Raw genomic sequence first — 14,248 nt, forward strand, 5'->3', positions numbered from 1 at the left:
TTGTCACACATTCCGACGGCAAAGCACATGAACACTCGCTGTGGGAAAAACAAAGTAATCACGGGGGCGGTCCTTGTCATTCCCAACCAGGTGCCATGAATGCACCATATAAGGGGGCCATGAGGGAGCTAAACAATTGAGGACAGTCCTGCAATGAATCAGTCAGTAAACATTGGTGTTATCCAATTGCGTCAAAGTCCGAAATCAGTCAATAAACATAGATTTTCAAATGCATACTTGGTGCCACCCCTCGAGTTGGGACATTTTCATTATTTGTGGGCCCCTAATCTTTCTAGATTATCAGGGTCTGGATTTTCCAGACTACATTTATAGAACAAAATAAATTAAAAATAAAATAAATAAAAAACAGTGATTGATTTTGAAAAAATCTGGTGATATAGAACACCCACCCGAGATTTGTAGGCGTACTGAATTCTTTCAGCATATTTTTAGATTATTGTAGACTCTGTCAAGCACAATAGGCCTACTTGTCCACAACTTCTTAAGCATGGGTGAATAATAACTCATTCATTTAACAGCTGACTGCAGTCTTATGGCAGTTTGCTCTGATAACTGTAACTAGTATATCCTAAATGAATAAATGGCACTTGGAATGGAAGCATCCGCCAGTGAAGTGTAGGCCTAATATGTCCCTGCTGTTTTTCCGGTTTCAGGCTTTTCCAATTTATCCTCCCATTTGCTGACGGTCTCCCTCGTGTGGTAGGTAGATGTAGAGCATTAGAAAGTAGCTTATGAAGTCTCCGCCCTTAACTGTATATGGTTAGTCGACTGCAAAATGGCAACTAGGTGGGGGATTTGTTCCGCGGGACAGATCAGCCATGATTTCACCGTCGCTCTTAAGTCACTCCCCCCAGAAGACCACCAGGTACAGGCACTTACACATATCAGACATGTCTAGTAAAATCTCAACGTTGTGCTGTTTGTTTGACACTGTTAATGAAACTAAAGATGACAGTCGCTCCACACGCAACGCAGGCTCAACAACTAAATATGACCGACTTGTTGTAATGTAACGTTATTTGTGATAACAATCTGGCCCCGAGCGCACAAGGTGCAGAAGTTACTTGGAGCTGAGCGTATATGGCATAGTAAGGTTCAGATGGCACGTGCTTGCGCTACAACAGGTCACGAAGCGGACATAATATTGCGCTCTCAGATTTGGTCAGAGTTGCAGTCTTTTGGATTTTTGCTGTCGCTGATATGGGAATGCACATACGCCACATTACCCTTGTTCGTTTGGGGAGACACGCTGTTGCTGAAACGGTTCTAATATGCCTCTTACTGTGAAATTTGGTATTTTCTTAATAGAAAATACCCTACACGACGTTTTACGAGTCGAACGTATAATAATAATAATAATGAAAACAATTGAAATATAGCCATAAGCGATCGATTGGTCCAGGTCAAAGCAGTTTGGATAAGTGGTCCCAAGGGGGAAATGGTTTAACTGTTTGACAGATTCAAAAGATGAAAAAGGTACCTGTAGTTTAGGAAATTTTAGTAAATGTCAGTCAAATTTGCTAACAAACCTGGAGACCTTCCCACGAAGTCAAAGTTAAGTTTCACGAAGTTTAAGTTACACGAAGTTTCAAATTTACCAGATAGATTAGTTTTACTTATAATAATTTTTAAAAATGGTGGAAACATTTGAACGGAAATGGGTGTGGTTGCATGTGTTTGATTCAGGACCATGCAAGGAATCAGAAGAAAATATATTTTTGTGTTTGAGATATGAGCCAACGTAATGTAATAATAATAATGTAAATGTGCTTATTATATCGCCCCTTAGGGTAAAGGTGAGGTCATTAGAATTAGAAACCGGCAGTGGTAGCATAGTGGTTAAGGAGCTGGACCAGTGTGTAGTAGTCTGAAAAGTTGTGGGTTCAATTCCCATCTTCCACCGTTGTGCCCTTGAGCAAGGCACTTAACCCCAAGTTGCTCTGGGGACAATGTAGTCCCTTGTAATGTAATTGACATATGTAAATCACTTTGGATTAAAATAATCTGCTAAATGAATAAATGTAATTCTGTGAGGTCACTGTCATGTACAGATGGCAAGTATACGTTAGACCGGCACATCCGGGAACTTGACTCATGACAAACGTTCCCGCCCCTTTTGGGGGGAAAACAAACAACCCCTCTCATTAACTCCAACGCAAATTAGGGTCAATAAACGTAATTCGTACAGAAATCGCAGGAGTAAATAATAACAAAAAATACCACAAATCAATATGACCACTCAATACATAACCACTTTGCCGGTCGTTGACCGTGAAAGATACCTACAAAAGCTTAATTCAATTCATATAAAAACATGTCCCTTCAGTCTCCCGAGTAGGCTACGAAGTGGTGCAACAACCCCACTCAGTGACCAGAAGTGTCATATGGTCTTCTCTTCTTATGGCTTGTAGCCATAATTTTCTTCTGTCAGGATTTGTTTTGAGGACATGGTAAACAAAAGAAACTCAGGGAGGGGTTCTTAGCTGTGTGGTTGGTACATGTCTACCGGTTCACTCTGGCTCGTTCTGAGGGAATGTTTTCCCCTCAAAAGGGGCATGGCGCAAACAACCTGCTCTGTGTGACGCGGGTCCGGTTGTAAGTATGGTGCTGTTGGGACTTTTAGGGCAGAGAAGGGAAACAATAATACTTACAAAAACAAAAGGGATCCAGCAGCTTCGCTCCTTGGGACCCCTAATAAGCCCAAGACTACTAAGCCTATAGATGTTTATGTATTGTTTTCTAAGATCAGGAGATACCACATACTAGTAAGCCACTTTGAGCAATTATTACGGTGGTGGTCCGTGAGGTTGAAGCCTAGTTCATGTTTGTACCACATACTCAGGTGGTTGCAGTAGCTGCTCGTAGCTTTCCGCGAGCTCAGGACTTTGCGCAGAGACACAACATCCCACGTGTCTATGCCAGCTATGAAGACCTGGCCAAAGATACAGAAGTTGGTGAGTATTCATGCAACAGATTTCCCACCTTTTGGTGGTGGATACATTTATTCAACGTGCAGGTTGAATAAGACTCAGTCATTTAGTTCACCTCATGCCCAAGACCTTTTCATGTCATGGACGTAACTTTCATACCCACTGAGTGCATTGACATGAACAATTTCCAAGCTCATATTACCTTTCACATTTAATATTAAATTGATTTCAAACCCTGTCCTTCTCTTGGAAAGTTGATATCTTTATAGCGTTTAGTCTCACCTGGTACCCGTGTCTAAGAGATCTTCTCCCTGCTGTGTCCCGTAGATGTGGTGTATGTGGGCACCATACACCCCAGTCATCTGCCAGTGAGTCTGCTCTTCATGAACGCCAAGAAAAATGTCTTGTGTGAGAAGCCTCTGGCCATGAACCTCAGGGAAGTTCAGGAGATGGTCACTGCTGCCAAGCTCAACAGCGTCTTCTTCATGGAGGTGAACTGCTTGGATGTGTCTGAGTAGTGTGAATGACCTTGAATACAAAGTTATAACCTACTCTATGTGTGTTTTATGTACAGTATTTGAATGTGCTAAATGAATGTGTGAATGACCTTGAATACAAAGTTATAACCTACTTTATGTGTGTTTTATGTACAGTATTTGAATGTGCTAAATGAATGTGTGGCAAACAAATTGGGGAAGATGCTATCAAGTCATTGGTTTTCTTGACTTCCTCTGTGTTCTACTCCCCACAGGCTGTGTGGACTCGCTTCTTCCCCGCCTCCCTGGAGATCAGCAGACTGCTTGCACAGGGGGAGGTGGGGGAGGTGAAGATGGTGCGGGCAGACTTCGGGACACCCATCGCACACATCCCCCGATCTGTGGAAAAGGAACTGGGTGGTGGAGCCCTGCTGGATATAGGCATCTACTGCCTGCAGTTTGTGCTCATGGTGTTCGATGGAGAGAAGCCGGAGTGTGTTCAGGCCACTGGGGTCTGTCTAGACACAGGTAAACTGTTCTTTTTGGCTGGCTTTCAGCTGTACTGATGATTTCACAGAAGTCAAGTTGTTTGTTTTACAGTGCTATGTCTTACAAATATGAGCATTTTCTTATTGAGGTGTAGACCTGAGTTTGATATTGAGTTGTATTGGCAAGTTTAAGTTTTAGTAAGATCCTCAAAACAGCAACTTTCTCAGTATGTAATGTTTGTTACCATTTTTAGATGAAGTTGAAGCTAGTGTAGACCCTAATTTGAATGCTGAGCAAAATGTGAATTATAAAGTATAACTAAAGCTCATTTAATAACTATACAAACAATTAGGGCTGTGTGTGTTTGTGCGCGTTCTGCAGGGGTGGACGAGGCCATGGTGGTGACCCTGAAGTTCTCGCGGGGCAGGATGGCCGTGTGCCGCTGCAGCGTCACGATGGCGCTCCCCAATGATGCGGTTATCTCTGGCACCAAAGGCAGTATCAGGGTGAGCTAGTCCCGCATAAAGCGCACAACAAAGTACACAGCCACAATGGAAATGGGGGAGATAAAGCAGTTCATTTTGAACAAGTTTGTGTAAACATTTTATTTTAATGGTAACCCTTGGTCCAGCTCTCCTGTATGTGCGCGGAGAATAAACCCCTCAAACTGTATCCAATGTCTGCTAACGTTTGCAAAGAACCCCAGACAAACAGAAATTGTTTCCAAACGTGTCGCCTATGTTTGTAAATTTTAACGCACCTCTGGGCTTTGGGTTTGGGGGTGTGACCACCAGGCTTGTGCAAAATTCCAGAATTGAATTGAAAATGGCTCTTAAATTCCAATTCAATTCTTGAATTTCACTTGCATTTCAACTGAGGTAGCAAACAGGAAGCAGAATTGCAATTCGAATTGTGCACAACCCTGGTGACCACTACACAGAAAACGCACATCACAGTACACATTCACAATGAGCTGGGGAGAGGGGGGCAGTGATAGTCGCGTGTTTGAGTCAAACAGTCCTTCCCAGCAGACAAAGCATCCTAAAAGGTCAGCTCTTTTTCTATCCATGGGAGGCCCCTCCTGTACCTCTGTTTATTGTTAAACATTTGATTTACTGTAGTGTTAAGGATTAATTCAGGTTTGGGTTGAAGTTGATTGCAGCTTAGGTTTACACTCACTGTGTATCTATATTTCTGGAAGGGGATTTCCTTAAGGATTGATGAGATGAATCTACAGTATTTGTAAATTACAGGTGTGATTTCAATCCTATCTTTTAATTAGCTTCAGTGAATAGTCTAAAAGGATAAGATCACATGATAGGATTTACAGGACCTGGATGGACATGATGGTAGTTATTTTGGAATTACTTATTGCATTCCCCTTAAATATTATTTTTAAGATGACTGTGTCCTACTTGAGTGTTGATCCATTTCCAGATCTCAAAAGCTTTTGGAAAAAGCATAAAATGTAAAGCATATTGTGATCTCAGAAAGTAGTCCATTAGCCTCAGGTCCATCGATGCAAACACACTCAAGACCATCAGGACTAAGCTCGGGACCTGGAGCGACAAAGTCTTCTCAGCCTCCCTCTGGAACGCCCTACCCGAACACATCAAACAGTTAAACTCACCTCTTCGAACTTCCTGTTTTCCAGCTTTTCCTTTTCTTTTTCCCCATTGCCCACCTCTCTAGCTTTGTCCTCTGCTTCGTCCATGCACCTGTGTGTTTTCTTTTCTCTGTTTATGTAACCTTGTCTATGTACTTTGGCTTTGTACCTATGTATAAAAGTCTAAAGTGTCTGAGTGTCTAGAAAAGCACAATAACATTTGTATTATTATTATTATTATTATTATTATTATTGCACCTGCAGCTATGCCGGACATTTGTATGTATGAATTATGGAGCATAGATATATAGAACAATTCTTATACAATATTCACAGTAATCTGTAAAATAATATATGGTTTTGGTTGAAATGGAGTCATCTCCAAATACAGTGAATCAATGTCAATTGGAATGTCACATTCCTGATGTTTGCCCTGGCGTCGAGTGCAGGTTCCTGAACACATGTGGTGCCCCACGTCCCTGGTGGTAAATGGGAAGGAGACGCAGTATCCCGTGCCAGAGCCTTACCTGCCCATTAACTTTACCAACAGCACGGGCATGCGCTATGAGGCCGAGGAGGTGCGCCAGTGTCTACTTAAAGGTATGGCTGCACGCCAACCACAGCACAACACATGTTTATTAACGTTTTCCATGTGACGTATTCTAGGTTCTATAGCTTTGTTTACATCCAGCTGGTAGGCAAGGGACAAGTTGAACCCATTGAACATCGTTGTCTGCAGCTGCCTCTCAGTAGGCTACATCTCTGTATTTCAGCAATGTCAACATTTCAGGCATCAATAAAGGTGATGATGAAACGTTATCCCATTGTTGAATATTTGATAGCCTGTCACAGGAAAGTTGTTTCGCTAAAATCGCCCTGATTTGGTGCATTGATCTGTATCGATAACGTTATGGGAGAACCTGCATGTAGCCTAATGGTAGCCTAACTTTTTTTCTCTGTTCAAAACTCGGTTTACATGAAGACGATAGACTTTCTTAGAAGCTGTGAAATTTGACCAGAAAGGAACATGTCTTCCTTCTGAAAGCTGACACAAAATCAAACAATATTTGATAATTTAACTTCAACTGAACAGCGACAGGTTTTGGTTGGCAGTAGACTCAGCAGACGTTAAAGCGGTAGCCTACTGTTATAGCCAGTGTCAGTCAGCATCATGTAACATTAATGGCGTTAGTCATGAATCCTGTAACATATTATATCATATAACAGCGATGGCTTATTCGAAGACGATCTACATGGATATATAACCACCCAGAAAAACTCAGAATGTGAGTGATAAAGTTCATTAATTGTATGAAACTTTTTATTAGTTATCCATTGCAGCATCGCCTATATTAGGCTGTTATGCTAGCTCAGCCTTTAAATATGTTGTTATTTTGGTCATGTGGACTTGATTAAACGGGTAAAGATAATTCATAAACTGCTTATTTCTTACATGACTGAAGCAGTAGCCTAGGTTCAACAGTGGTGTTTGGGGTTGCTGTGTTAAGTTGTTGTGTGTGATCGCTAAACAATTAGGATCAAATCAGTTTATTTTGACATACGGGAGTTAGCCTAAGTGACCTGTAACGTTAGCCTATAGCACATAAGCCTATTCTGTTTTCATTTATTAGCATTTGTTGTGATTATATAATCAAATGACACTCATGATAACTTGAAATAGAAGGACAGAAGATAGGTGATTGATGTCCACAAGCACAAATTTCACGAGACAAATTAGAACAAACTGTTCGGTAAAAATAATCTTGCCATGTTTAAAATGCTGCACTTTTTCCCTTCTCGTAGCCTATCTCTGGCAATTCATTTTGGATGACTGTAGATAGTTGTATTTTAGCCTACGTCTTCGTAGACAGTAGGCTACACCATTAGGCTATCTTGAGAATAAAAGACTTCACAGCTGCTAACGATCCTCCTCCACAACCACTAGGATAGGTAGGCTAAACGGTCGTTCGTCGCCTTTTTGCTTCTTATTGTAAAACCAACTGTTAGGGCCTACACAAGTGGTCGGCATCCCGGTCAATATTTGATATTAAAATTTCAATTTTGAAGCTATTTGTAACTATGTGTAGCCTATGCAACCCGACTGTTGTAGGCTTGCCTACCACTCTGCAGTGCCTACCATTCTTGCCTACCACTCTAGTTTTAAACAAACGGTCACATGACATTATGACGTAGGTGCAAAACCTTAATATAACACAATAACCTGCTTTATATGGAATGAGTCACTGCTGGAGTATCTAACTCATGACACTCCTGTGGTTGTGGTTTAAACCTGCTGAGTTTATAGGCCTTTAGTGTCGTTGAGGCAAATTCACTTCCTTATATGTGTATTTTATGTGTATTACATACATTCTAGGTGCATATACAGTAGGATACCTAGATTAATATTTTTCTACAAAGTCATATTTTCTTTCTATTAAATGAGAAGCCTCTAGCAAGCCTGTAATGCAGTTTTCTTTAAACCACAAGGGGGAGCTGTGTGTCTCATGGTGATGTAAGTTTATGGAAATTGTCTTAGTGTATTTGTGGAGATGACATGTTACACAGCTGAATTCCCCAATCAAACTTTTCATATAATTAAAATAATAAGGAAACATACTGTATACATTCTAAAATTGAAATATCAGTTGGATCTTGTTATGGCATTACTTCTTTGTGACTTGAATTTCTTGATGGATTTTGTACTGCTGGAATATCATAACCCAGTTACGTTTTTGTGGGGTGTAGTGTGTTTCTTTAGAGATAGTATCGCAGAAGTGCATTTTGTTAAGTGGGAATAATGAAGACCAGTTCAAGTCTGACCTGTGGTCTGCTCTCCTCTTCTGCAGGGATGAAGGAAAGTCTGCGCATGTCACTGGCAGACTCCGCCCTCTTGATGGAAATCATGGACGAGGCGAGACGGCAGGTGGGGGTCACCTACATCCAGGACTGCCAATGACCTTGACACGCGCTCAAACACACTGTTCATAATCCAGTCAATAAATTTCATCTATAAAGAGATTAATGTCTTTTTGTCCTCTGACCTGGTGTGACAAGTGGTATGATTATAACAGTACCATTCTCATTTATAAGTGTTGTGAGTTTTATCCATAACATTAAACTACTGTTGACTGCACATATTTTATCTTACTTAACACGCATGAGTTGGCCCTGAACTGCCTACAAGTCCCACATTGTATAGACAAGTATCAGTTATGAAGTTGGACAGAGTGGAAAAATACTGATCAGACGTGGAGAGAAAGCTGTTCAGAGAAGCATGGCCACCTCTTCACATTCCAACATCATCCAGCCTTGTGTTGCATGACGTTACATCAGGTTTTTATTCAGGCACTTCCAGTAGTGAGACCATTACAATGACATAAACGATACTATTGACAATATACTGACGCCAAGTTAGCTAAGGCCAGACTGCCAATGTATAGACTGCCTAGAGCAGGGGTGGGCAAACTTTTTGGCTCAAGGGCCACATTGGGTTTTGAAAACTGGCCGGCGGGCCGCACAACAATCTGCATAATGTTCACGTTAGTTAAGAGTTAACTTAGTTTAACATGATATCTCTGTTTAACATGACGTTTTGACATTGACATAATGTTCTCTAAGGAGAGTGAAAAGCAGTTTGCAGTAAAGCTAACCAACGTCGTCTCTATCGCAGGAAAAAAAAATAGCGAGCAGCCTGATAACCAAATGAAATGCTCGGCGGGCCGGATCCGGCCCGCAGTTTGCCCACCCCTGGCCCAGAGTGAACAATGCTGAGTTGTTGTGAGAATGTGTGAGTTAGTAATGGTAATGGAAATTAAAGACCAGCATGCCAGCCCAATTTTGTTTGATTCATTTGGAAAAAGAAAAAGTGGAGCCATGTTTAGGTGCTCGTCAGCTCGTTTATTGATTGCAGTCCAATCTTCGGACCGATCAGCACAACACACCAGATCAATACACAGCATTAACTCTTTTACATATCCACAGACCTGAAACCCTAGCCACACAATCAAAGAAGCAGGTGAACAGACGGAAACAGGAGCATACATTCACTCTCCCTCTCTCTCTCACACACACACACACACACACACACACACAAAGTGCCAACGTATATATGTCCTCCAAGTTAGCCATTAGACAGAAGCATCATGGAGAAAGGTGCAGGAGGGAGAGGGTTGAGCTCTCCTTTCCCCCAATGGCAGGAAAAAAAAAAAAAAAAAAATAATAACTTTCCAAGTGCTGTATTTCCAAATACTGTGACCATGCAGAGGCCCTGGGACATTCTACATTACACCTCGTGACTATTCCTTAGGTTCCTTTGGAGAGTATACTTTTAACGTGCCATCACCTTCTAGAGTCTTCTTACACAGACACACATACATGTTCTAAAGACAGAACATTAAAATAGTAACTTATGTCAAATACAAACTAAAAATACAGGCAGCCAATGTTAACAATTCTCTTCAGTTAGAAAAATAGTTAAGTAGCACTGGTTGCCGATGAACAAAAAAAAAAGAAACATTGTGTCACCATATCAACAAAGTCAAGTATAATACAAGGTGTAACATTGTCTAAAGCAGGTTAGGATTGCGACACTTAAAACACAGCAGAAGTGCATATACACGACACAAAACAAACATAGACCTATGCTGGCCTGGGGGGTGGGGGGCATCCCTGGAATCACTGTCTGGGGGGGGGGGGTTTGACACAGACCCAAGCGCAGAAAAGCCACTGTTTTTGTTCACTTGGTAGGCGGTAGATTGTGTTCAGTAACCAGCTTCTGTATGTGGTTGTACGTGTGTGTGTGTGTGTGTGTGTGTGTGTGCTTAATTAACGCTAATGACCCTCTCCAGACAGTGAAAGGGACAAGGGACAGGGGTTAAGGGTCAGAGAGGGAGTGCATGCAGACAGTCCAGACAGAAGCACTTTCAGTCCGGTTGTATACGCTGGCTTCTCGCGTGACTATCAGTGAATAAATACGACGGAACCGAGGCTGGTCTGTGTATGGTGAACTCTGAGGGAATGGAGTGACTTTGGTCTGCCCTGGAGTGTGTACTGGTGTGTTTTGTTCTGCAATTTTTAAGTCAAGCTGTCAGAACTGGCCCTCAAGTAGAACAGGTGGGACAGAGGAGGTTCCTTTCGCCTTGATTTCCTACACAACTACACTGGTGCGTGTTGGGAGCGGGATGGTCCTATGTGAGCCACAGAGGACGTGGAAGGACCACTAACTGGTGTTTAAGTAGGGATCAGTAGTTCTGGTGGGGTAGGGAGGGGAGAGATGGTAGCAGGGGTAAGAGGGAGGGTAAGACCGGGTAGTCTTGCAGGTGGTGAGAGGGTAGTTTAGGGCACCAGGACCACACGCATGGTGTTGGTGTAACCAGAGCCGGGGCGCCAGCCGGTGAGAATGATGACGGCGTCGTTGGTCTTGAAGAAGCCTCGGGCCTTGCCTACAAAATCAACACAAGACAGAAGTGAGTGCAGTTCTTCACTTTGGAGCCAAAATGTTTTTTGTGAACTGGAAGTGTTGAAACGGACCCATTTCCATGGCGAAGTTGACGCGCATGTCGACGTCCTCTGCCCAGACATCGTGGGAGGGCTTGTTGAAGAAGACGGGGAAGATGCCGCGGTACAGGTGGCACTGGCGCGCTGTCTGTTCGTTACGTGTCACCGCCATGATGGGGGCACGAGGGCGGTACTTGGAGATCAGCTGGGCAGACCTGCACACAGAGGTGAGGGGGAAAGAGGGGCGTCTTAAATCCTCTGGGTGAGAGTGGACACAGAGGCTGTGACTTAAACCGCATACTTCTGTCAGTACACTGCTAATGTGTACTGAGCGCTTCCGTCCGTAGTGCCCACTTTACGATGATTAGTATTATACCAAAATCTGCACTATATACTTAAAGCAACACCAAAAATTATTTTGTACCTTAAAATAATGTTTGCAATCGTTTCAGTGGTTCATCAACTCGTAACAGGGTGAACGGCACTTCTGTGTTCGCTTTTACGCCCTTTTATCGGCTATAACCGCACAATGCAAGTTTGCCAGATCGGGTAGCGAAGTAAATTTTATGTAAATGCACTGGGTGCTGATTACATGCTGTGAGCTGATATAAAACCACTACCATTTTTTATTAGTGCAATTACAGCAGGCATATCATCAAAACATAGGAAAGTTGAACAGATCCCGAATGCATTCAAAATAAAAGTCCATGCTTCATCTGATGCTCCACCCACAACCATAGTAAGTCATCCACACACACACACAGGAAGAACCATGCTGGATTCAGGTGTTCATTGGTACCCTCATTCTAGGATATGTATTTTTAACCAATAGTGAGTGCTGTTGAAGGTCAAAGTGTTCAGATAATTTACGCATCGAACAAACAATGCATTTGATGAGGCAGATTTATTAAAAGATTGATTGGTTATGAATTAGGATTAGTTCTTCACCTGAACACAGCAACTGGGTTGACCTCAAGAGTCAGGAGAGGCAAGTTAAGCACCTTACCTGTAGCTGGCATAATCACCTGTGATATGAACAGTGCCCACCACACTTGTCTTTGCGTGTCATAGCTGTGTGTTTATATAGCTGTGTCCCCATTACTTGGCATATGCCCATCGGCCTGGCTGAGTGGCACCCAGTCTCACCTGTCGTTGGCATGTGGCCGTCACCGTAGCGGTGGCATGGCCCGTCTTACCTGCCGGTCTTGGTGAGGACGATGAGGGCGCTGGCGCAGCATTTGAAGGAGGACTCTACGGCGCCGATGGCAACGGCCTCGGTGGGGTCGCGGGTCAGGTAGGTGTTGCGGCGCAGCTCCTCAAACAGCTGCCGGTGGAACATGGCTGCCTCTGCCTCGCGGGCGATCTACACACCACCGCCATCACCAGCCCCGCAAAAAATGCCACGCCAGACGAGAAAGAGCGCCACCCGCAGAGGGGGGATATGGGGTGAAAGGGTTACACTCAGGACTCAGTCACACCACCTCACACACTTACAGAGAGACAGAGCTGGAGACTGTGGCTCAAGGCTGATGGAAAATGTTTAACCAGGCCATTCTTGGGCTAAACCACCTAATGTCCATTAACAACACCAAACCAAAATACTCTGCTAGATTATTAAATTTAAAAACAACCCAGTAGAAATGAACTGATATTCTGAATCCAAACAGGGTTCTGTTTTTCAGAGCCTGCGCTGACATTACTTAGACAGCCGTTCATAAACATTTGCCGCTCCAAAGAGTTGCACAGAGATCCAGCTCGACTCCCCGCCTTCCTTCCACTCTCCCTACTCTCCCTGCACGGAACGGAACCTTCCGGAAGCCAAAGCCCCCTCCTCCAGACACTCCAGGACCCCCTTTTTTCCACTGGGCCCCCCCTGCGGCTCTGGGCCCATCCGTCTCCATCTCACCTGCCGGAGCCGGTGAGCACTATGATGGCGGAGGCCAGGATCTTAAAGGAGGCCTCCACGGCGCCGATGGCGATGGCCTCTGCAGTGTCGCTGGTGTGGGGCGTGTAGCGCCGCAGGTCCTCAAAGATCTGACGGTGGAACATGGCTGCCTCGGCCTCGCGGGCAATCTGGTGCGGTGAGCGTGTGTGGGTGGGTCAGCGGAAGAGGGGAGGGGTTGGGCAAAAAAGCCACGAGGCAACACGCGAAAGAAAGAAAGAAAGAAAGAAAGAAAGAAAGAAAGAAAGAAAGAAAAGAAAGAAATGGGAATGCCATACAAAAGACAGACAGAGATAGATAGATATATAGATAGACATATATAGATAGACAGATAGATAGAGACATGGGTGGACCATTAAACAACATGGTGAAGACAAGGGAGGGAGAGCAAAGAAGGGGAAGAGACAAGAAAAGGAGAAGAAAAAGAGTGTTGGGCAGATTATTAGTTTAACGTGCAGTTAGTGAGGCCAAAAACACACACACACACACACAAATAAACATATTACAAACACATCCCATGGGTACTTACACCACAGCAACCCAACTCAAGTGTTACTTTCATCACATATATGCAGTGCAGCCCAACACAGGCCGGATCATCTGAACACGATGTGTAAAACACTGTTTATTAACACTCGTCTGCCACTGCCTCCAAGCTGCTGTGCAGGTGGCTCATAGACAATTTGATACAGCCAAGGCTCACTCAGGTTACAAAGTAGTCAAAGACAATGTATGATATAATAATGCAGGGTAACATACATGTCTACCAAGGTGTGAATCTGTGTGTGTGTGTGTGTGTGTGTGTGTGTGTGTGTGTGTGTGTGTGTGTGTGTGTGTGTGTGTGTGTGTGTGTGTGTGGACAGAAGGACATAACTTGTTAACAATGACTGCCTAAAGAAACAGAGTCAGAAAAGTCAAGAGAACAAAGAGATGCATTGAAACAGAAGAGGGTGCACTAAACACCCCATTAAGATGTTATAGAGAGTTTAGTGGACTTAACAAGGGGCCTGGGAGAGGGGTCAAAGCAAGCGGTTATAAGATAAGATGCACACACCAGTGGATAGCACTGGAACTAATGTTACTGTGGCAAATACAGCTAACTGTGCAGCCTGTCACAATGCCACAACGTCTAATGGCTTCTTGATGTCAGGGACTCAGTGATAAGAGTTTGTGGTCAAACTGGTTCACAAGTCAGCAGTGTGTTAGCCAGTGCAGTGAGCATACAGTATGAGGGCAATACAGCAGACGCTGTCGTGCATCTGCATCATGCGAAGCAGAGCGGTGACGT

At 43.6% G+C, this 14,248-nt stretch overlaps 2 protein-coding genes across 5 annotated transcripts in view; one reads left to right on the forward strand and one right to left on the reverse strand.

The window, feature by feature from the left end:
• The first annotated feature begins 767 nt into the window (after positions 1-767).
• Positions 768-8,540, forward strand: dhdh.2 (dihydrodiol dehydrogenase, tandem duplicate 2). Its single transcript, XM_048263321.1, has 7 exons — positions 768-886; positions 2,864-2,975; positions 3,279-3,442; positions 3,703-3,955; positions 4,298-4,422; positions 5,972-6,122; positions 8,369-8,540. The coding sequence occupies exons 1-7, from the start codon at positions 797-799 to the stop codon at positions 8,476-8,478; spliced, it is 1,005 nt and encodes a 334-aa protein (XP_048119278.1). The 5' UTR covers positions 768-796; the 3' UTR covers positions 8,479-8,540.
• Positions 8,541-9,398: 858 nt separating this feature from the next.
• Positions 9,399-14,248, reverse strand: part of pkma (pyruvate kinase M1/2a) — a 31,242-nt gene continuing 26,392 nt past the window's right edge. For 3 of the 4 annotated variants that reach the window (XM_048263324.1, XM_048263325.1, XM_048263322.1), the window contains exons 9-11: positions 12,925-13,091; positions 11,052-11,233; positions 9,399-10,963 (exon numbers count right to left, since the gene is read on the reverse strand). In XM_048263324.1, coding sequence (XP_048119281.1) covers positions 10,857-10,963; positions 11,052-11,233; positions 12,925-13,091 — 456 coding nt within the window. In that variant the 3' untranslated portion in view covers positions 9,399-10,856. Of the gene's footprint in view, positions 10,964-11,051; positions 11,234-12,214; positions 12,382-12,924; positions 13,092-14,248 lie in introns of all 4 variants that reach the window. The other variant, XM_048263323.1, reaches the window with a different exon arrangement.

This window comes from Alosa alosa, chromosome 14 (assembly GCF_017589495.1).
Source record: "Alosa alosa isolate M-15738 ecotype Scorff River chromosome 14, AALO_Geno_1.1, whole genome shotgun sequence".
Classification (NCBI taxonomy): Eukaryota; Metazoa; Chordata; class Actinopteri; order Clupeiformes; family Clupeidae; genus Alosa; species Alosa alosa.